The sequence below is a fragment of the Salmo salar genome, chromosome ssa03 (assembly GCF_905237065.1).
Source record: "Salmo salar chromosome ssa03, Ssal_v3.1, whole genome shotgun sequence".
Classification (NCBI taxonomy): domain Eukaryota; kingdom Metazoa; phylum Chordata; class Actinopteri; order Salmoniformes; family Salmonidae; genus Salmo; species Salmo salar.
Window position 1 is genome coordinate 24,982,588 of NC_059444.1, and position 24,208 is coordinate 25,006,795.

Consider the following 24,208-nt stretch of genomic DNA (forward strand, 5'->3'; position numbering starts at 1 on the left):
CAAGCCAGAACGTTGTTTCTATGAAATGCATTGAAACAGAACAGGGAACACTGAACGTGAAGATGATGTGATGTGAAATCCAATGCATCCATTTAGTGCCCAGTTCCTTAAAGCAACAGCAGGTGGTGGTAGAGATCCACTGATAAGGACCCTGCTGACTCAGTCTGCCTGAATGGTTCTTTAACAAGTGTTCAGAGAACACAAACAGATTGCAAAACAAACTCCTGTAGAGAAAGATATTCAACTCTACTGCCTTACAAGCACACGCCATTTTGTCTTTCAAAATGAGTGATGTGTTAGCAGTCAAATATGACTCTTCACCACCTTGGCTGGTGGGTTAGACTTTCAGGTTATTGCAGAGGCTATTTCCTCACCCATCTTAAAAAAAAGAAAATCAAAATCCCGTCAACAAGCAGCCGTGTCCGTCAGAGCAGAAGAGGAAAAGCGTCTTCACTCCTCAGCCTGGCTGGGTGAGATTTGTGACGGGAGGAGACGACAGCAATGACAAATGAGCTTTACGATGGTCGCTGGAGGGCAGGAGTGATCAATATGCATCTCTTCCCCTCTCCGTCACCCCGGGGCTGGGACGACCTTTAGGAGGGACAGGCGTCAGTAATTGCTTGCTTTTCACAGAGTCAAGAGTCGTGGGGCCCGGGCCAGGGAGAAGGAGCTGCCAAAGCTGAGGAATCTGGCTTCTTCACTCTTCACTCATTGTCAAGGTGAGACTAGAAGATGGCGGGGTGGGGGTGTGTGTGGCTATGAGTGACAATGGAGGAAGTACAACCACAACACACTCTCACACTCAGGAAAGGGTTGCTCAGGTATGTGGTGTTGTGTTCTTAATCCATGTTGTCGGATTCTCTCACATAGACCAGGGGAGCGGATGGCCGAGCAGTCATTAGGGACAGTCATTAGGGACAGTCATTAGGGACAGTCATTAGGGACAGTCATTAGGGACAGTCATTAGGGACAGGACAGAATCAAATCTTCAGGAACCGGATGCATTGATGGATGTCAAGTCACCGTGGTGACATCAATAACCAAAGACACAAGTTTGCTTATTGATCCCCACCAAATGATAATGAACCATCAGTTGAAATGGTCAGAAAACCCCTCAAAGCTGTAGGATGGTAATAAGCCATCCTGCAGCTGGGGATTCAGAGCTATATGACAGTTGGTGCAACAGAATCTCTCTGACACACACAATCAATCAGGTGGAGGAGAGATGGCTGACTTTCATGCCGTGCAGGAATCACTTCAACCACCAGACAATAGGTCAATACAAAGCCCATGCCTGTAAACTGCAACGCTGCATCCTAAATGGTACCCCATATACCCTATGGGCCCTAGTCAAAACTAGTGCACTATATAGGGAATAGGGTGCCAATTAGGGCCCAAGTCAAAAGTAGTGCACTATATAGGGGATAAGGTGTCATTTGTGAGACACCCAAAGGTTGTTTAAGTAGTGGATGGGCAGGTTGCTTGGGTTCAAACACTCCGATATGGCAGACATGCTTAGAGACTGAGAGAAAAGCACACGGATGGACAGAGTGAAGGTAAAGGACTATGTTGGTTCCTTACCATGCAGATGAGACACTTATATCTGTCCCCTCGAAGGATCTGTTTCTCCAGTTCCCGGATACGAGCCTTTAGTGCTTCGAACGTGGTGGCTTTCGAGCCCTCTGTGATTCTGCAACAAACGGGAAGAGGCTTGGGTCAGGTCACAGTGACACTCAAAGAGAAAGAATCCTCACCATTACATCACGGAATCCCTTGTTTTGTCTCTATGGTAGCAGCAGTGCAGGAATCCAGAGGCCAAGGTATTTGTTGGCCATTTTAATACGGAATCACTCTTAATCTTCTTCCTCAGTCCCAGGATCTGATTGCTTTGAGAGTTATTTCTCGCTGACAAGCTTTTATTCAGTCCTTCCTTGTCAGGACACTGAGCTGTCTTTATACTGTACATGACACATCTCCATTTAACATCTGTCTATCGGTCTGTATCCTCCCAGGTCCTATCCCTACACTGACTGACCCAGGATGTACAGCTCCCTCCCCTCCTCACCTCTCAGGCCCTCCACTAAATATCCCCTGATTAATGCCCCTGCCTGGAGAATGTATGTTTAACACTGTCCTGCAGCATATGAACGAGCAATAACTAAGTCAATATGTCCGCCAGTGATTGGCCGGGACGCGGCGCTGGCCAGATGTTTATGGTGATCCGCTCATTTTCCAGCCAGATGGAGCGCTGATCTACAGTATTGATTTACCATTGGACCAGCTCTCAGCGGGAGACACACAGCAAGGCACAGCGCTCCCCGACTCTGATTACTGGCCAGTCGGAGGGCCCAGTGCCTTGGCTATCTATAGCTTCATTTATTATACTACTGGCCCTGTGTGGTTCTTCAATGAGGAGTGGATTGCCCTGAGGAACACAGACAGTACAGGAGTTGCGCTAGACTGACCACTGTCAACACAACGCAGTTCAACTTACCTAGCTCGTAAGCTACACTGAATAAAGCATTGTTTTTGTCTTTCTATTTAGATATACACACACCAATGCTGTTTTCTCATCGGAAGGTAGCATCATTTGAGTTAAGCTGAATGTGACTTCAAGAGCTTAAAATGTTCTTATGTCTGGTGTTAGTCCATTACAATCTACTTGGTGACTCGAGTCAACTTGAAACTCTTGTTTGACTGGACAGAGACCTTGGCCAAGGATAGCCAGAGAAAAGAGAGACCAGGCCAGTCATTCTCTCCTGTGACTCCAATCTGCAACACCATGGCCATAAAGCTTTAAAACCTCTTCTTATTAGCAGGGCGCTTGTAAAAAGGCATTTAGCCTTGATTAGCGTGCTTGCTTATAAAGAAGGCCCAGTAGCACTGTCCTCTGTAGCCTGGTGTTTTCCCTTTAACAGCATCATAAATCCCTGTGCTGGTTTACTCAACCAACACTGTCATTGGGCGGCACTGAGTAAAACTTTTCCCTATAAAAACCAACCCTCGTCTCCTCTCTCGCTCTCAGGCACGACGTGGTTTGACGATGAATATTAATTTAGCCGGTGATTTATAAGAAACCACATTCTAAAAGTTACTTAATTCCCTCGTGCAATAAAAGGGGGTTTTAATCTCTCTTTATGTAGAGGCCTGAGCCGTTGGAGCGATGGATGGCCAACAGAATGGGGGTTTTTGTGTGCCCCTAGTTTACTACACTCTAGGCAGAAGGGACTGGATGATCTCACTGGGATGAAAATAATCAACCATTTGATGATTGTATCAGGTGGGCCAACCCCAACCCAACCCCAGGCAGACAGGCCAGCTGAACATCAGGCATTAGCAAACTGGATTGTACCATCTATATACCACTTTCCCCATACAGTGCCTCCAGAAAGTATTCACAGCCCTTCACTTTTTCCACATTTTGTTGTGTTGCAAAGTGGGATTCAAAGTGATTTCATTTAACTATTTTTTGTCCACATTCTACACAAAACTAATGTAAAAATGAAAGAAAAATGTTTAAAACATCCTAATGAAAAATAAAACATCTTCATTAGATAAGTATTTAACCCCCTGAGTCAATACATGTTAGAATCACCTTTGGCAGCGATTACAGCTGTGAGTCTTTCTGGGTAAGTCTAAGAGCTTTGCACACCTGGATTGTACAATATTTGCACAGGATTGTTGAAATTCTTCAAGCTCTGTCAAATCGGTTGTTGATCATTGCTAGACAGCCATTTTCACGTCTTGCCATAGAATTTAAGATGTTTTAAGTCAAAACTGTAACTAGGCCACTCAGGAACATTCAATGTAATCTTGGTAAGCAACTTCAGTATATATATATATGGCCTTGTATTTTAGGCTATTGTCCTGCTGAAATGTGAATTTGTCTCCTAGTGTCTGTTGGAAAGCAGACTGAACAAGGTTTTCCTCTACTATAATTTATAACACTGCAGTTCAAAAATCCATGTTAAGACAGCAGCTTAAAATATACCAAACAACCTTTGCTAAACCTGAAATTATTTCTAAAAGGTGAGTTAAGTTATTGGTTGAGGCATGTTATGCTAAGGGAAATACAAGTAAAGCAAACATTGTGGGCATAAAACAGGGCCGTGAATCAGGCCTGGGCTAAGGTTTGTGACCACAGTGGGACTCTGTAGTGGCCTTGAGTACACATACAATCTTACAAGACTTACAATGTAACCTGAAATACTACCTCATGCAAAGTTTCCCAGGCTGCTACACCGTCTCTGTAGCTGGGACACTACAGGTAGGGTTGGGCAGTATCCATATTTTCATATCGTTATACTGTTTCAGAACCATACTGGGGTATACGCTATTACCGGAAGTGCACACAAGGGGCGCTATTTTGTTGTTTTTGCTGCAACTAAAAAGTTTGATCTTGACATCTAGCCACTTAGCTAACAAGTTAGCAAGCCAAATACATAGCTGGAGCCCTAAGCTGGATATAATTTGACATCTTAGATTTCTTATAATTATACTTAACTTATAAGCAGTGGCGTATTGAAAATCACACCGTCTGTATTTCAAAATAGCCTATCTTGGAGGACGACAAAGAAACTGGGCTTGTGTTCAGAAAGGCACAACATACAACAGAAAACTAAAATATTAAGTAGTACTGTTTCAAAAGTTCTCCCTACTGAACATACAAGAGTACGTAGTTAAAGAAAAAAAAGGAGGCTGGAACCAAAGAACAGTTCATATATGTCATCTCAGTTGTGATGCTCCCCTCTCACTGCCACAGGCTGGAAAGATCCAGAAATATAGAACGAGAGAGCGAGAAAGAAAGAGCGAGCGAGAACTTGTCCTTCTTCCCCATTAAGTGTCCTGTGTTCAGTCTGAACGTTTGCGGGAGGCGGTGCCGTGTGCCCATTTCTCATTTCATTAGCCGGGCTTGCCATGCTCCCTGGGCCACTGCACCCCTGCAATCCATCTCCATCAGCCCGTTATCTTAATCTAGCGTCCATCTATATCCTCGCCTTTCATCTCTCAGGCAGGGAGGGAGGCAGGCAGAGAGGGCCTCCTGAACACATTACTGGCTGGTGTAATTTCAGTTAGATTCAGGAGAGAGGGAGGAGGAGGAAAAGAGAGACCCAGGGGACTGACAACCTTCTACAACGGGGAATAATCCACAACCACCACCTCCACCATTCACACATTTACCTTCAGAAAGTATTCACACCCTTTGACTTTTTCCACATTTTGTTGTGTTACAAAATAAAATAGATTTAATTGTCATTTTTGTGAACGTTCTACACAAAATACTCAGTAATGTCAAAGTGGAAGAACTATTTTAACATTTGTAAAGATAAGTATTCAACCAAGTCAATACATGTTAGAATCACCAGCGATTACAGCTGTGAGTCTAGCTAAAGCTTTCCACGCCTGGATTATGCAACATTAACCTTATTGGTTGTTAATCACGGCTAGAAAACCATTTTCAGGTCTTGCCATAGTTTTAACTTAAATATGCTTGAAAATCTAACTCAGCCACTCAAGAACATTCACATCTTCTTGGTAAGCAACTCCAGTGTAGATTTGGCCTTGTGTTTTAGGTTAATGTCCTGCTGAAAGGTGAATTAATCTCGGTGTCTGGTGGAAAGCAGACCGAAGGGTTTCCTCCAGGATTGAGCTCCATTCTGTTTATTTTTTATTCTGAAAAACTGCCCAGTCTTTAACGATTACAAGCATACCCATAACATGATGCAGCCACCACTATGCTTGAAAATATGGAGTGGTACTCAGTAATGTGTTGTATTGGATTTGCCCCAAACATAACGCTTTGTATTCAGGGGAAAAAGTTAATTCCTTTGCCACATTTTTTGCAGTATTACTTTAGTGCCTTATTGCAAACAGGATGCACGTTTTGGAATATTGTTATTCTGTACAAGCTTCCTTCTTTTCACTCTGTAAATTAGGTTAGTATTGCAGAGAAACTACAATGTTGTTGATCCATCCTCAGTTTTCTCCTATCATCACAGCCATTAAACTCTGTAATGGTTTTAAAGTCACCATTGGCCTCATGGTGAAATCCATGAGCCGTTTCTGTCCTCTCCGGCAACTGAGTTAGGAAGGACGCCCGTATCTTTGTAATGACAGGGTGTATTGATACACAATCCAAAGTGTAATTAATAACTTCACCATGCTCAAAGGGATATTCAATGTCTTTTTTTTCTTAATTTTTTTAATCTACCAATAGGTGCCCTTCTTTGCGAACCATTGGAAAACCTCCCTGGTGTTTGTGGTTGAATTTCACTGCTCAATTGAGGGACCTTAAAGATAATTGTATGTGTATGGTACAGAGCGGAGATAGTCATTACAAAATCATGGTAAACACTATTATTGAACACAGAGTGAGTCCATGCAACTTATGTGAATTGTTAAGGACATTTTTACTCTTGAACTTCTTTAGGCTTGTCATAACAAAGGGGTTGAACACTTATTGACTCAAGACATTTCAGCTTTTAATCTGTACTTGATTTGTAAAATTATAGAAGAACATCACTCCACTTTGACATTATGGGGTCGTGTGTGTAATCCCTTAAGGCAATGTCCACGCCAGCGCGTGAATCTAATCAGCGTAATAAAAAGTCACAAAAAGAAATTAGGCGAGCTATTCACATTTTTGCAACCAGGAAATGGCAGAGCGATTTCTGCATTGTGCATCTTTAACTAAACTGACACCAGATAAAACATTGAAGTCACAATTGATTTCTTCAGCTCCAGCCATTGTGTGTGAGGAAGGTCTCAGATGGCTATAGGGGGAGGGCTTCTCTCTCTAACAGGGTCCGAGGGGGGAGATGGTGAGAGGCAGAGGAGGACGGAGGTGGGGTAGAGTCATCACTTAGAAATTGAGGACAGATTCAATTACTTCCGAAGCTACATGGAAATCTCTGCCATTGTTTCATGTTGAGCATGACATTTTGCAGCAATCACATTGGCGGCATTGGAGAGGTCATTTATCTTGTTGGGAATGAGCGGGGTTGGAGACGACCCCAATGCCAAGAGATCATTACCCATCTGGGATGAGATCAGAGATTTCACTGCCACACACACACACACACACACACACAATGCATCAGCATAACGAAAGGAGACAAACCTCATTTTCATTTGAGAACGAGGGCTGAGAAAGTCCCCACAAATACATGCATTTTGCAAACAGCAAGGAGGGAATTTCAGCCTCGTTCTTCTAAAATCATTCAGTCCCTTATTTGGTCTCCTTAAAGGGATTCTCAGATTAAGCCTATTTCTTTCGCATCAGGAAATTGCCCATAAAACTGTCACACTGCATGCCCATTTCTTTACTTATAGATTTTGGCACAAAAATTCATAGAATGCCAACAGAAAGATCCAAATGGAACAACATGCGGCAGGTAGCCTAGTGGTTAGAGTGTTGAGCCAGTAACCGAAAGGTTGCTCTATCGAATCCCCGAGCTGACAAGGTAAAAATCTGTGCTTCTGCGCCTGAACAAGACAGTTAACCCACTGTTCCTATGCCGTCATTGTAAATAATAATTTGTTCTTAACTGACTTGCCTCGTTAAATAAATGGTTAAATAAATAAAAAATAAATGTAATTTAATGATTTATTTGTATTTGAATAAAAAAATGTATTTCAATAAAATCACTACCACAGCTCTTTCTCTTCTGTGACAATACTGTCTTGTTCCTCCCACTAAGCCAGTGGTTCCAAAACTTTTTATAGTCCGTACCCCTTCAAACATTCAACCTCCAGCTGCGTACCCCCTCTAGCACCAGGGTCAGTGCACTCTCAAATGTTGTTTTTTGCCATCATTGTAAGCCTGCCACACACACACACACTATACGATACATTTATTAAACAAAAGAATGTGTGAGTTGTCACAACCCGGCTCGTGGGAAGTGACAAGGAGCTCTTATAGGACCAGGGCACAAATAATAATAAATAATTTTGCTCTTTATTTAACCATCTTACATATAAAACCTTATTAGTTCATCAAAAATGGTGAACAACTCACCACAGGTTAATGAGAAGGGTGTGCTTGACAGGATGCACATAACTCTGCAATGTTGGATTGTATTGCAGAGTCTCTCCGTCTTAAATAACTTCACACACAGTCTGTGCCTGTATGTAGTTTTCATACTAGTTACGGCCGAGAATCCACATAGGTACATGGTTGCAAAGGGCATCAGTGTCTTATCAGCGGGATTTGCTAAGGCAAGAAACTCTGAGCGCAGCCCAAGCCAGAAATCTGGCAGTAGCTTCTGATTAAATTCAATTTTCCCAGAACCGCTTGTTGCAATTTCGAGGAGGCTCTTGTTCAGATATCTATAAATGGACTGGAGGCAGGGCATGAAAGGGATAACGAATCCAGTTGTTTGTGTCGTCCGTTTCAGAAAAGTACCTGCGTAATTGTGCACCCAACTCACTCAGGTGCTTCGCAATATCACATTTGACATTGTCCGTAAGCTTGAGTTCATTTGCACACAAAAAAAATCATACAACGATGGAAAGACCTGTGTATTGTCCTTGTTAATGCAGACAGAGAAGAGCTCCAACTTCTTAATCATAGCCTCAATTAAGTCCCCACATTGAATATAGTTGTGGAGTGTCCCTGTAATCATAGATTCAGATCATTCAGGTGAGAAGAAACATCACTCAGATAGGCCAGTCATGTGAGAAACTCGTCATCATGCAAGCGGTCAGACAAGTGAAAATTATGATCAGTAAAGGAAACTTTAAGCTTATTTCTCAATTTAAAAAAACGTTTCAATACTTTGCCCACATCATTGCATAATGCAGAAAATACACGGGAGTTCAGGAGCCTCGCCTTAAGTGAACAATTTTCATTGTAGTGCCCAAAACGTCTTTCAAGCTGTCAGGCATTCCCTTGGCACCAAGAGCCTCTCGGTGGATGCTGCAGTGTACCCAAGTGGCGTCAGGAGCAACTGCTTGCACGCGCATTACCACTCCACTATGTCTCCCTGTCAAGGCTTTTGCTCTCTCAGTACAGATGCCAACACATCTTGACCACCAACGTCCATTTGATGTCACAAAGCTGTCCAGTACTTTAAAAATATCCTCTCATGTTGTCCTGGTTTCCAGTGGTTTGTAGAAGAGGATGTGTTCCTTCATTGACCCCCATAAACGTAACAGACATATACCAGGAGCTGTGCCAGGCCAGGTCTGTTGACTCATCCAGCTGTAACGCATAGAATTCATTGGCTTGTATGCGAAGCAGTAATTGTTTCAAAACATCTCCTGCCATGTCACTGATGCATCATGAAACAGTGTTGTTTGATGAAGACATTGTCGGTAGTTTTTTTGGGACGTTTCCCCCAGCATTGTCCAATCCAAATCCGCGGCAGCAGGAAGAATTAAGTCCTCCACAATAGTATGGGACTTGCCTGTCCTAGCCACTCGGTAGCTCACCATATAAGACGCTTCTAGCCCCTTCTTATTACTGGTATCTGTTGCTTTTATACATGTCTTACTACTCGAAAGTCATCTTTATCCTTGCTCAAAAAACTCCCATGGCTTATTTTTCAAATTGTCATGTTTCGTTTCTTAAATGTCTGCGCAACAGTGAAGGTTTCCCGCGAGAGAGTAATGGTTAATGTGATTGGATGTTAATTATTTGACTAGGCTACCTGTATTTGACATTGTGTTGTTATTTTGTTGAACACTAGATGGTTTCATTTTATTTGAAACGAGGCTGTTCAGGCGAAGAGAAAAAAAAACTCGCCCAAATGCATAGCCCCGTTGGAAAATATAAATGTACTGTTTGAAAATGATTGATCCCCACCAAATGATTATGAACCATCAGTTGAAATGGTCAGGAAAACCCCTCCAGTTTGGGAATACCTGCAGTAAGCCAACAGACACTAAGGAGGAACGGTTAAAAACTATAATTCCCAGAACAACCCTCTCTCTATGATGAATGACATCATTCCCCTCCGGCGTATAATAAAATATCCTCCAAACATCCCCTGGAACCTGATCAAATAAGGATTTTTATTAACTGGGTGGGTCGAGCCCTGAAAGCTGATTGGCTGTCAGCAGTGGTTTATCAGACCGTATACCACGGGTATGACAAAACATTTATTTTTACTGCTCTAATTACATTGGTAACCAGTTTATAATAGCAATAAGGCACCTCGGGGTTTTGTGGTATATGGCCAATATACCACGGCTAAGGGCTGTGTCCAGGCACTCCACAATGCGTCATGCATAAGAACAGCCCTTAGCCATGGTATATTGGCCATATACCACATCCCCTGAGGTGCCTTATTGCTTAAGTAGAAAACAACGGCAGGGAGGGAGAAAAACAAGAAATATCTGGGAATAATACAGGTTCAGCTGGAGAGTTAATGTGACTGTCTGGAGGTGTCCCAAATGGCACCCTATTCCCTGTATAGTGCACTACGTTTGACTTTCTTTTTCCCCATAGGGCACTATCAAAAGTAATGCACTATATAGGGAATAGGGTGCCAACCAGTGAGTATGTGCTCCAGAGCAGACTGGTTGGTGGAAACATGGCCTGCGATATGAAATACACAGGCGTGTGTCACATCTGGAGCAGAGCAGCCGATAGGTAAGCTAATAAAGCTGATTCAGGAGGCAGGCAGGAGGCCCTTCTCATGGCTTAGGCCTACTCTTCCTTCTGTCTGTCAACCAGCGGGAGTGATCTATGGCCTGCCCGCCTAACACACCTAATGCCCCTCTCCACCACATAATGGCACAGAGAGGTGGCTGTCGCGAATGTGTGTGTGTGTGTGTGTGGAAGGAAGGAAGATGGACCGTGTGTGTATGTGTGTATAAGAGGGGAGGCAGGGAGCCTCAACAGGGTTACAGCGATGAATCAACCTAAGCTGTCATGCTCCTGGCTTCACCACTTAGGGAGCGCTCACCTGTCTTTCTTCATGCCGACACACACACACAACAAAAAAAGAGCAACTCACTATTCCTACACTCACTTAAGCCTAAACCCCCGACACCGTTATCCTTATGGACACAAGGCTTTCCCTCCCTAACCCTCAGACAGTCACTGTGTTTACATCTGTCTGTCTGCCACACAGACGGATCATAACCACACTGCCCCAGAGGATGTGCTGCTGATGAATTCATCCTCCCACTCTGCACACACACACACATATTCATCCTGGGTACACACACCGTCACCCAGGAAGAGGGGTGGAGGGATAGGGCCAGATACGTGATCACAGTGTACTGATGAGCCCAGATCAGGGGTTGCGTCCCAAATGGCCATCGTTCCCTTTATAGTACACCACTTTCTGACCAGGGCCCATAGGGCTCCGGTCAAAAGTAGTGCACTATAAAGGGAATAGGGTGCCATTTTGGATGCAACCCGGATCAATACACCTCAAGCTGCTATACTTATGCACCAGTTCAGTTCTCCAGCAGCAGGCTGATATTTAATATGTGGCTAGACCAGCTCTACTCTAAGCTGAGCAACTTCCTCCTGATTGATTCATTTAAATTAAGCATTTAGCCTGCCAGGCAGGCAGGGCAGCCCTCCCAAGAGTGTGTGTAGAAAAGTGTGTGTGTGTGTGTGTGTGTGTGTGGAGAAGTGTGGGTGTGTGTGTGTGACTACGGGCGCTAAGAGAAAGAGGAAATAAACGTGTGGATTTAGAAAACACTTGCTACTCTCGTACTACTAGGCAGTTTAACATGAGCCCTTCACAGGAAGTCAATGATGATGATGGCAGCTGAGGGAGAGTAAGAAACGGAGCCGTTTGGCTGCTTTGTTGTAACCAAAACAATCATTTATCTCAGTCAGAGTCAGCAGGGGAAATGGACACTGAGGAAAGGAAATGGCCAAATGAGACGTGAGGAAGGAGTCAGAAGTAGTCAGTAAATCAGTCAGTCTCTGAGGCTTGGACAAGTGAAGGCAGCAAGGAAGAGAGAGGGGGATTGTGATGGAAGGCAGTGGCAGACTGCAGTTTTGACCTGTGGCCATGTTTAAGATAGGGGTGGGGGGAAACTGAAGCAACTGAGCCAAAATGGGGAGCAAGAGGAGCAAAGGGGGGAACATGGAATATGCCAAACATGCAGAAGCAAGCAATCAACCAAAATCCCTCTCTCTCTCCACTAGCTGTGCTGCTCTGACCCCAATTACCCATTCAGAGGGGCCGGCCATGCTGCTTCTGGTGGAAATTGTTTTCTGGGCGCCGCTTGTCGGGGAATATGGATGAGGACATGGAGATAAGGGAATTAGAGGGGCTGCCCTTTACCATGAACAGGTTATTCACATTTATCTGCTGCTTGGCAGGGAGGGGCTGGGGAGACTGGAGCTGGGGTTCTACTAGGCGCTCTGCTGCTAGGTAGGTAGCAGGAAGGATGTCGTGTGTGTGTGTGGTTAAATTAGGATTCCTGCGTGGTGCTGTGTGTCTGGCCCAGATGGAGCACACGGCTACAGAGAGAGGATCAATACCATGGGAGCCTCTCTGAGATCAGACCAGTGGATGAAGTGAGTCAAAGCACAGATTCACCGGCTATCTCACCGCAGGAGGAAAAATGACCACACAAAATGCATCATTTATGACCCAACCGGCCAGGCGCAGGAAGGAAAGAAAACTAATTTGAGAGTAATAGAAACGAGATAGGAAAGGGCTTGGGCAGGGTGTGTGTGTGTGTGTGTGTGTGTGTGTGTGTGTGTGTGTGTGTGTGTGTGTGTGTGTGTGTGTGTGTGCGCGCGCTCTGGGGCTGAGAAGAGAGGGGAGGACGGGATGGAGGGATGATTCTTACTTCTCTATTTCGCTGTTTTTACAGGTCCGGGGCGCGTTGGAGGATGAGCAGGCGGCGTTGGGGTCCTGAGGCAGCTGCTGCTTGCTGCTCTCACCATTGCTCGTGGAGGGCATCTCTGCAGAGAGAGATGGGGAACTATGACAATTGACCGTGACATTAAATCAATACGGTCAAAAGATTTCAATATGGTAACCATAAAAACAGAATATGACATCTTGCTCTAAGCTTCAACTCACCATCACTGGCCCATTTGGAGAACTCTGTCGCTATTCTGTTGGACGGCATTCCACCACTGAAAGAGCAGAAACAAACAAAACCCAAAGCCGTGAGAAGGAGCACACCACCACAGAGCAGAGTCAGTAGAGTAGACCAGAGTGGACTTCAGTAGAGTGGTAGGAGTGAGAACCTACTTCAACACCGCCCCACGCAGGGCCTCCCGTTCTTTGGCTTCTCCTTGGTCCTCTCCGGAGCAGGGAATGATGTCTGCCTCTGTGTACTGGGCCTTGCCGTACTCCAGCGTGTCGTCTCCATCCACGTCCAGGTCGGCGTCACTGTCGTGGCTCTCCTTCGTGCTGCACATGGCAAAGCCTGTTCCTGAGGAGAGGGAGGGGAGGGGAGAGTGGAGGGGGGCAGAGTCATTGCCTAGGCTCTGTCAGACCATGCAACCGTCCTTAATATTGTGGAGGGATATACAAATGCGTTTAAATACTGTACATACACTTCACAACCTCTGAAGCAGGCAGTTCTGTCATGTCAGACAGGATGACAGTGCAAAGCAGGGCTCCAACAGTAGCAAGCCCTTCTTCCAGAACCTGTCTCCCTATCGCTCTCTCTACACATGTAGAGCGGCAGGGTAAGAAAGATCTGAGCTAGCTATTAAACCTGCTGCTAAAGCAGACTGATTGAAATAGACATGTTGAGATGCTGCAATCTCCCCCTCCCTCCCTGTAAAGTGTTGTTGGCTGTCAGCGGCAGACAGAGGGAGGAGGTTTACTGGGTTGTGTCAGCTGCCAGTGGCTGGTTATCTGGTTATGGGAGCGTGGCAGTCTGGGGGGGGGGGGGCTGACTGACTGGTGGTAGATCTGACTGGCACCTCTATAAACCCTGTGATGAGCGGCCCGCCAGACAAACTCCTGCCTGACTGCTGGCTGACTGGCTCTTTCAGCTCCACTTAGGCCCTGCCTCTCCCCCTGCCTGTGCTGCCACGGAGACGCACACAGCGCCGGGGGCTGATTGAGTGGTCAGGGACCGAGTCTCTCACTCGTCTAGGGCTGGACACTGACAGCTGACGTGTCAGGACAGGAGATGGTACAGGGCTGTGGTGGGGTACAGACAGACTGGGCTCATGTGGAGACGTAGGTAGAGCCATGGATAGATGTCCTAGGAGGCAGCCTCCTCCCCTCCCTCTGTGAAGGCTGGAGGAAGCTCTGTGCTGAGGGAGCTGCTGCTGGAGGAGAGGATAAAACTCTGTCCCTGCCTGCCACCAAGGCTAACCCTTTTTACAATGTGCCCATGCTTTTAGTGATCACATAAAAAGGGACCTTTTAAGTTTTATTTGGTCCCTGTGGCTGCGTGGAGCATATGCGAACAATGGCTGTGGTGCATAAATGTCTGTTCAGCTGCTGGTGGCAGAGGCAGTAGTACCAGACAGCAGAGGGGACCAGCGGGCAGCATGGAAACTTATCCTATCCAGATAGACCACCACCATTCAGGGACTTTGAGATGATTGAAATACTATAGAGCAAGGGATGGGCTAATAATATGTTTTTCAAGTCCAAGCCTTTGTCTCTCCCACAGCACAGTCAACCCCCTGGACCTGGGGGATGCCTCAAAGGCCGCTGGAAAGGAGAGGGAGGAAGGGAGGTATGGTGAGATAAATTAAATGCAGGGCATCATTTGCAGTTTATCTACTTGAACGAGTGGCGACACGTAGGAGAAGCTAAAATAAATAAATAGATTGTCCCTCCGTCCCGACCACTAATGGCGGCCGCTGGCCAGGCACATTGGGGAGGAGAAAGTGGCAGAGGGTTGGAAGGAACCTGAAATCACTGTTAATCCAATCAATTGATCAGAGTATGGATCCTGCGGCTAGTTAGCAATGCACGGCTGGGATTGGGGCCAGGAGATGGGAGGGACAGAGGCAGAGCAGCACAGCATTGATTTTCAAAAGGCTGTGGTGTGGTGGCTCTCTGGCTGAGGAGAGAGAGGCTCTAGATGCTTTCACTGTCCCCAACCCACCCACTGACAAGGCTGGAGCCACTGTAGCCCCTAAGAAGTGGTCTTTCCACTGCTAAGTGTTACTAGGTAGGATTATCCTTAAACCCAGTGGGACATGGAGAAATATTTCTCTCAAATATACTTCCCCCAACTGGAACCGACAGGTGTGGGCTGCCTACAACTGCTGCATTCGATCCAATTCAATCTCAATTCACCACAGCGGTAAGTATGGAAGAAGACTATAAAGACAAGTAGGGAAAACAAGATCCCCATCACACTGATAGTTGACTGATAGAAACTAAAACGAGGGGATGCTGTAAAAGCAAGTGGCATGTAGCCGAACCGTCCGGCTGAAATTGGATTGCCCAAAGTCCGACCCGGTTGATGTCCCATGAGCAGGGAGGACTACAGCAGTCTGAAGTAACGGGCAGTGTCCCAAATGCCCCTCTATTCACCATTAAAGTGCACTACTTCTTACCAGAGCCCTATGGGCCATGGTCAAAAATTGTGTACTAAATAGGGAATAGGGTGCCATTTAGGACGCAAAGATGCTGTTGGGCTGCCCAGCCTGGTCATGCTGCTCAGCTCAGTTCAGGCCCCATCTCTCCCTTTAACCAGTCTTGGCAGGCAATCTAATCTCCCCTGAAAAGGTCAGCGCCACTATAACTGCCTTTCAGTCACATTATGCACGCCGTTGCACGCGCTCCCTCTCTCCCTCTCTCTCTCCCCCTCCATCTCCCTCCCTCTCTCCCCCCTGCATCTCCCTCTCTCTCTCCCCCCTCCATCTCCCTCTCTCTCTCCCCCTCCATCTCCCTCTCTCTCTCCCCTCCATCTCCCTCTCTCTCGCCCTCCATCTCTCTCTCTCTCGCCCTCCATCTCTCTCTCTCTCGCCCTCCATCTCTCTCCGACCCCAGGGGATAGGCTACTCCCTTTTTGCCCCTCCTCCTGGCAGATCATCTAGGATCAATACTAGGGTTGCACCTTTTGGGGAATATTCAGAGGTGGAAACTTTCCATGGGAATTAATGGGAATATATTGGAATTAACGAAAACATACGGGAGTTAACAGAAATATGTAAATTAATATTAATACCATTTAAATGTATATTTTTTTGCATTGGATACATTTACAGAAACCTTTCACCTTATCATATGTATACAGAATTGCAAATGATTAAATCCTTCCAATAGAAATTTAAAAAAATAATTTAGTTACGAATTGGAACTTTAATTAAATGACTCTTCACATGGGATGATTTCACTGAACAGCAAAAGGGAATATTGAATGATCCCCAATGATCCATCGCATCTCCCAAAAACGTTTAACATACATCTGTAAAATGATAGTCTAGAAACTAAAGCCTTTGGTTGTCTTCCATGTCTTCTCCCTGGACCTCCTCAATGTCCACCTCTTGAACTTCAGACTCTGAGGCCTCATTTTCACTGTCACTTTCCAACCTTGTTGAGGATAGCTAGTTGTCAGGCTCAAAAAGCCTCAAATTTGCCCAGATGGCCACCAATTTTTCAACCCTTGTATTGGTCAGCCTGTTGTGTGCTTTGGTGTGTGTTTCCAAACGAGGACCAGTTGCGCTCTGAGGCGGCTGATGTTGGTGGGATTTGGAGGATGATGGAGGCAACATTGGTAAGATCCACAAAGTGCCTTCCACCAGGTGGCTGATGAGATATGTTGGCACGACTGCCATGTAGCATCGCCATCCCAAAGCCCTTGCTTGGAAGTGTACCTTTCCAGATAGCCAAGAATCTTGCCCTCATCCAGGCCAAGGTGGTGAGACACGGTAGTGATGACACCATAGGCCTTGTTGATCTCTGCACCAGACAGGATGCTCTTGCCAGCATACTTGGGGTCCAAAATGTACGCTGCGGTGTGTATGGGCTTCAGGCAGAAGTCTTCACGCTTTTTGATGCATTTCAGAACTGCAGTTTCCTCTGCTTGGAGCAACAGTGAAGTGGGCAGGGCAGTACGGATTTATTCTCTTACATCTGCAAGCAGAGTCTGAACATCTGAAAGGATGGCACTGTCTCCCTCAATCCGTGCAATGGCTACTGCTATAGGGTTCAGAAGTTTCAGGCTGCTTACCACTCTCTCCCAAAATACATCATCCAGGAGGATCCTCTTGATGGGGCTGTCCATATCGGCAGACTGTGATATGGCCATTTCTTGGAGAGACTCCTTCCCCTCCAGGAGACTGTCAAACAGGATGACATCACCACCCCAACAGGTGTTGCTGGGCAGCTTCAATGTGGTGCTCTTATTCTTCTCACTTTGCTTGGTGAGGTAGATTGCTGCTATAACTTGATGACCCTTCACATACCTAACCATTTCCTTAGCTCTCTTGTTGAGTGCATCCATTGTTTTCAGTGCCATGATGTCCTTGAGGAGCAGATTCAATGCATGAGCGGCACAGCCAATGAGTGTGATGTAGGACTCCTCCACTTTAGACCAAGCAGCCTTCATGTTCGCAGCATTGTTTGTCACCAGTGCATATACATTCTGTGGTCCAAGGTCATTGATGACTGCCTTCAGCTCATCTGCAATGTAGTGACCGGTGTGTCTGTTGTCCCTGGCGTCTGTGCTCTTGTAGATTACTGGTTGCGGGATGGAGATGAAGTAGTTAATTATTCCTTGCCCACGAACATTCGACCACCCATCAGAGATGATTGCAATACAGTCTGCTTTCTCTATGATTTGCTTGACCTTCACTTGAACTCTGTTGAACTCTGCATCCAGCAAATGAGTAAATAAAGCATGTCTGGTTGGAGGGGTGTATGCTGGGTGAGGAACATTCAGAAATTTCTTCCAATACACATTACCTGTGAGCAGAAGAGGTGAACCAGTTGCATACACAGCTCAAGCAGGACATTCATCAGCAATTATCTGACTACGTTCCTCCATTGAGTCAAAAAATTGTCTGATTCTTTATGCACTTGGCCAGATGATTCTGCATCTTTGATGCATTCTTCACATATGATTTGGCACAGTATTTGTAATGTACACATATGTACACATATTTTCCTTCTACATTAGCTGCAGTGAAATGTCTCCACACATCAGATTGTGCCCGTGGAATTTTGCTGTAAAGACTGGAAAAAAATGAGTAAAAATAAATAAAAAATACAATTACATGTACAGATAAATAGTTAACAGGTTAGATTAAACAACTCCTTTATAATAAATGTTTTAAAATGAAATGTGTATGGAAACAGGTGAATTAACACTCAGTTAGCAGGCTCAAGCTAGCTAAAACCCACATGGTGGCAAAAACTAACTAGCAGAAATTGTTAACAAGTTAGAAATGACTTAAACACTTTGCTGTAGGCTACTATTTACGATTAACAAAAAATAATGTTATAAAATATATTCAAAATCAAAAATGACCATAAAACATGTAGTCCTTGGCTCAGACAGTGTAGTAGTGTTGGGCTCAATAGCAGCTCATTAGTGTAAGACCTTGAGAATCAGCTGTACATGTGATGGACGAGTGCACTGCACATGTGATGGAAGAATGCACTGTGCATGCAGAGGGGTGCAATTCCATTGAATTGGGGATAGTTTAACCAAAATATGCCACAAGACCAAGAATTGCCTTATGTGTATAACCCACAAAAAAGTTTCACCGTTATAAGCTAACTTTTTAGATTTTTGATGAATTTAAGCAAAATTCCCGGGCTTAACTTCCCATGGAAAATTCCCGGAAATTTACTGGAAAGTTTCCGACCCTTTCCAGCCCTTAACACACACACCTCCATGCACACCGACACACACACTACACAGGTGCACCTAAATGGCACCCGTCCCTTGCATATCCTCCACAATCATTATCATAACCAATCTTGTGCATCTCATTGACATGAACATGTCAAATACATGTGTTCTTCCCTGTGTAACACAGACGTGACTGTGACATGGAACACCTATCTCCATATGTCACCACCATCTGGAGATGAGACAGAGACAACGCTAAGGTTCTGAGCGAGTGGCGAGGAGGGGTCAAGGGACCAATCAACATGAGAGACAGTCTGACCAATAACAGCCGGTTGCCATGGTGCTTATAGCCCTTATCAGCCCTCCCCAGTCGGCTCTGGTCATATCCATCATCTCTCTCTGGCATTTACAGGACACGTCTGGAGAGATGATGGGACAGAGATGGAACAGAGATGGCCGCCATCTTTGAAGCCTGTTTACAAAGCAGAGAGTGCCTTCTGTCCCCGCTGCCATCTTCAGTCAGCGGCCCCAAATCCTCTCTCCCAGGATCGGCCCACTTAGCCTTGGTCTTCACTATCAGGCTGCTGGGATCAGATCTGACCCTCTTCCTCAATATATCAGCCTTTAGTGCTTTTCTCCCAGGCCCTCATAAGCCATGTACACAGGAGGACCACGTGAGGGCTGGGCCCCACACGTCTCAAGCAGAAAGTGATCCTGTTCGATTTTCCTCCCTCTCTCTCCTGGTCCTCGACTTTTCTCTGGTGTTTAAACGGCTTCCCTTTGCCTTTCTTCCCTCTCCTCAAAGCGAGAGAGGTGGCGGTGGTGGTGCTGGTGGCTCACAGAGGATAGGCCTCTCTTATCCCATTGAAGCCCCTCATCTCGGTCTCTCCTCCCCGCGTCTACCACCCCCCTGGGCTGGGTAGATGGTGGATTCTGCCTGGCTGGGCCCATTGAACCAAGGCTGACTGCAGCAAAGCTTTCAAGGCAAATCCACCTTCTGAGCTTCTGGGGGGGTGCGGGGGGTTGCTTTCAAGTGGTCTCTCCAGGCTGGCTAAGAGCAGCAGAAAGCACCTCTGGCTTTGACCAGCCCTTATCTGTGTCACATCACAGGACGCCGGGCTATCACAGCCGGCCAGAAGGGGTCTGCTGCTCATTAGATGAATGGACAGACAGAGACAGACAGACGGACAGCCTCCTGCTCAGGAGGTTCAGTCGAGATATCAAATTGATCTGTAGGCTGTTGATGTCTGTCTGGTCAGGTTTGTAGCGAGAGAGAGAGGGGCCAAAAGGCAAAGGGCTTTGTAATGCAGTTTTACCACCTGGATCAAATTTGGGGACTTTGAGAGTTTTAAACGGGCCCTTAGAGAAGACAAGGACTCTTTGCTTTCCTGTGATCTGTAGACTCACACCATGAGGACCTGTGGCCAATTCATTTTCATAGCTTTCTCTAGCAGTGAAGCAAAGGCCTGTCTGTCGGACATGAGATAATGAACGCTGACCTATGGCCAAATCATACACTTGTCCAATCAAGCGGACTACACTAGCTATTGATCATGGACCAATGGCATTCTAAATATTCACAAATCATTTAGGTGAGCACACAGTGGCTAGGTTGGATCAATTCATTACAGCATCTAAATCACAGCCTACGTTTGAAAGTCCCTGTATTGTACAGGGAAATTAAAAATAGATAACTTACAGGTTATTGAGCATTCCAGTCAATATCCCACTGATGTCTCGTTGTCAATGATTACCGATTTGATATTCAATTCTAGCCCTCCCATAAGATAAGATAAGTTTCGGGGGGGGGTTAGGAGGAAAGAGCAGCCTATGGTCCCTAGTGGGCCGCTTTAGGTCCAGGGCTATAATTGCATTGCTGGGCTGAGGGGAACCTGGGGGTCACTGGCCCATTTCCCTTCCACACACCACTCCTCATAGGTTCAGACGGGTCAATTGCACAGCTAAATGTGTTTTCCTTTCCCTCCTAAAGGGCTGGGGCCAGGACCGGACTGGGCTGTCCCCCGTCTGGACCGGGGCCACATGGCCCCACACTGCAGCTGGAGAGACAGATGTAGTGTGTCCCAAATGGCACCCTATTCAGTGCACTACTTTTGTACAGAACCCATAGGGTGCACTATGTAGTAGTGCACTACGTAGTGAATAGGGTGTAATTTAGTAAACAGAGCCAAAGCTGTCCACCATGTCTGGCTGCAGCCCAGGGCATGTTAGCCTCTCTGCACCCAGCCACGTCCTTTTAAAAAGGCAATGATGCACAGACTCAACCTGTTGTTATACTGAAGGAGAATTGTGACTAGCAGGGAATGTTGTTCAGAGTGGGTCCTGTTGCGTGCTGGAAGGCATTTTGCTGTACTGGCTTTAGACTCTTATCGTTAGGATACTTTCAACTACCCTAAACACTTTGTTATTGCTCAAATGTTGCACAAATGTTTTGTCATTTTAATGTAAGAACCAAAGTAGACTGATTTTCTTAGAGTGAAAAACTGATTTACATCCCAATTGGCACCTATTCCCTTTATAGTGGACTACTTTTGATCACGTCCATAGGGTTGTAGTGCATAGTGTACCTCTGAAGCCTCCTTCCAGCAGGGTGGTAGCTCTGACCCTCTTCTGGCCGCACCACTCGTACTCCTCGAAGCGGGTCCCGTTCTCTCCGTCCATGTCTGCAGAGTCATCCTCAGCAAACGCACCCTCCCTCTGAGAGAACAAAGACACTGTCAACACTGACCCAGACACAGGGTAGGGCTTGGAGTGGAAAAAACTGTCTCCTGTCAGAAATAATCTAAATGTTCAATACAAAATGATCAGTAATCTTTGTATTCATTCAAATTAAAATATTGAATAATATAGATTAATACAAAATTAGCTATGATGCACAATAGGTGTTAGTAAAACTACAACTAATGCATCTGTAAGATTTGGAAAGACCATCACCAAAGTAGGGGGGCAAGTGGAGCATCATGACCAACGTTACAGCCAAGTTTATGAGAGCATGATTACTATAAATATATCTATCCTATTCTGTGAGCGAAGGAGAAGTGGTTACAATGACAGTGAGCATGAATCTGTGTTGGTCAGGAGACCTCACTAGCCATCTAGTGGGCTAACTATTCGACAGGAGAGAGAGCCGTTTTCCTAGACTAATGATTCTTTCTGCTGAACATCTAACTGGTACTACAAGTCATCAGCATAGAGCAAAGAGGAAAGGTCCTTCTTTGAGACTGGAGTGAGATAGATTCAGTGCTTGGAGGACAAGTAAAATAAGAGCTTGTCAGGAAGCCCTGGTGGCTACTGTTTCCATGTGTTCTGAGTCTGCCATATCTATGTCATTTCTAAGTAGTGTGTACGCTAGGTCAGATCCAGGGGAAAGAGCGGGAGCAGAGTGGATAGACACTAGATAGCGTGGTGGTGACTAGTGACTAGAAAGATGGTGATTGGTTGACTAGACGCCCGAGGCTGAGGGTACGGGTAGGGACGTGAGGCTACCTTGAACAGACATTGTTCCACATGCCTACTCATCTCCTCCTCGGTCCCTGCCAGCGGCGCGCTGCACAGTGGACATACCTGCCCATCCTCTGGCTTCCGGCGCTTCATCTTCCCAATCCGGGCTGAAACACAAAGAAGCAGAGGAAGAGGTGGTTAGAATCATGACAAAAATACACAGCAATCTGGGACTTGTTTTTGTATTTCTCTGTTTTAAGTGTCGTACTAAAATATCACATCGGTAGGTCCATTGACTTCAGCAGACAGCGATGTGGCTACAATGACATGATTGGTTGAAATGCAGTAAAAGAGAACGCAAGCCAAAAAACACAATCAACCGAATGTTCTTGATTAGAATCTGATATAGCCTAATGAGTTATTTGATCAAATTAAACCCCCTGTCAGGGTGGATAACAGGCTCATAGCAGGCAATACAGCCCAGCAGAATGCCTCTGTCACAACCAGGCTCTCTTTGAATATGGCAACCGGTATTGCATTTGACATGGATGAAAAACACACTGTAAATTCATGGTAGTCTTTTGGGGGTTTTCCATCTCCTCTGTCCTCCAGCTGTGTACTGTGTCTCTCCTCTGTCCTCCAGCTGTGTACTGTGTGTCTCTCCTCTGCTTGGCAGAAGAGCAGCGGTGAACGCTATTGGCATTCACAACATGTCAGAGAAGTTTGCTGTCTCGCTGGCAATAACGCGGGTCAGTGGAGTGGTGAGGAATCGATGCGCCCCAGGTCTCTTAGAAGATGCCACAGTGTCTGGTACCGGAAGATCAGGAATTACAACAGCGAGTGGAGATGCCGCTGTGACAATCCTCCTCTGCGCCACAACTGGTCTAACGTCAGGACCGTACTCATAACATGTCTCAGTTTTGCCTTTTAGACCAAAAAATGAATAAGATTACATGGTCAGGGGGAACCTGATCCTAGACCAGCACTCTTACTACGAGATGCCCAGGAGGCTACAGTCTAATGTTCTAACACCGTGCCGTGATGACAAAAAGAGAGGGCAATCTATTCTCTTCAACCAGTGTTTGAGGAGAAGCTAAACATTGAGAAGGTTCCTCCTCTTTTTCCACAGGATATGGTCATTTACTCTCCTCATAGAAACTGACATTGTTTTAGGAGACGATAGGCCTGAACTTGGTTCCCTCTCTCCATAGGACGGGTAAGGATGGTCTACTGTAGGTCTAGGTCACGAGACTCAACAATCCTTCTACAGCACTAGTCGACAACTCCCCCCACCGCATAATTTGAAATTTAACACAGCAGAACAGCGGCCAATGCGCCGTAAGTCTTTGTCGCTTTTTCTTAACTGCAAATGGCGTCCGGGGACATTAATTTTTAGGTGGCTGTGATTGCGAAAGGGGCCAAGGGGGACCCGAGGAGGGACGGCGAAAGGAGGAAGGACAACGCGCCATAACTTTGGGGAGATTGGGACAGCTACTAATAATCTCTCTCCCAGGCCAGGGAACGGGTGATGGTAATCGAGTAGGGCTTCATTAAACGCAGACAGAAAGGGACGATTAATTAGGCCCGGCACGAGTCGTCCCCCATCCCCCCCTCCCCCCCTCAGAATCATTCAGGTTCCACATGAGAGGTAATAGACATTAATGGAGGCTTGAGTTTAAACAAAGTCGGCACCGCTTCTTTTCATAGCAGCACTGAGGCTGCTGCCGAGGCTGGTGCAGATGCCAATGGAGGCAGAGAGGGAGCCTGGGCCCGCTGGCTGACAGAGGGGGTGTTGGGGAGGGGACGGGGGGCAGGCTCTTACCGTGGCCAATGCAGCAGGGGGCAAGGGGGGCTCCATTGTGCAGTCCAAGGGGAGCATTTTTGACACTTTCCTTGGCGTAGCGCCTGCACCAGCAGAGGTCATCGACTGTCAACATATCAAGAAGGTCAAGGGTTAATAGATCCTCTGCTCGTGTAGGCGCTAGGTCAAGGGAACAGCAGGGACGGAGACACACAGGGGCAGCCAGGACTCCTGACCCCC

At 46.1% G+C, this 24,208-nt stretch overlaps 1 protein-coding gene across 6 annotated transcripts in view; it reads right to left on the bottom strand.

Moving 5' to 3' along the window:
• The window catches only part of LOC106599374 (E3 ubiquitin-protein ligase RNF220), a 190,375-nt gene that overhangs the window by 10,255 nt on the left and 155,912 nt on the right, over positions 1–24,208 (bottom strand). For 2 of the 6 annotated variants that reach the window (XM_014190573.2, XM_014190575.2), the window contains exons 7-13: positions 23,990–24,094; positions 22,213–22,334; positions 21,294–21,423; positions 13,179–13,362; positions 13,005–13,060; positions 12,769–12,883; positions 1,582–1,690 (exon numbers count right to left, since the gene is read on the bottom strand). In XM_014190573.2, coding sequence (XP_014046048.1) covers positions 1,582–1,690; positions 12,769–12,883; positions 13,005–13,060; positions 13,179–13,362; positions 21,294–21,423; positions 22,213–22,334; positions 23,990–24,094 — 821 coding nt within the window. The remainder of the gene's footprint in view (positions 1–1,581; positions 1,691–12,768; positions 12,884–13,004; positions 13,061–13,178; positions 13,363–21,293; positions 21,424–22,212; positions 22,335–23,989; positions 24,095–24,208) is intronic. The other 4 variants (XM_014190578.2, XM_045714671.1, XM_014190577.2 and 1 more) reach the window with 3 other exon arrangements.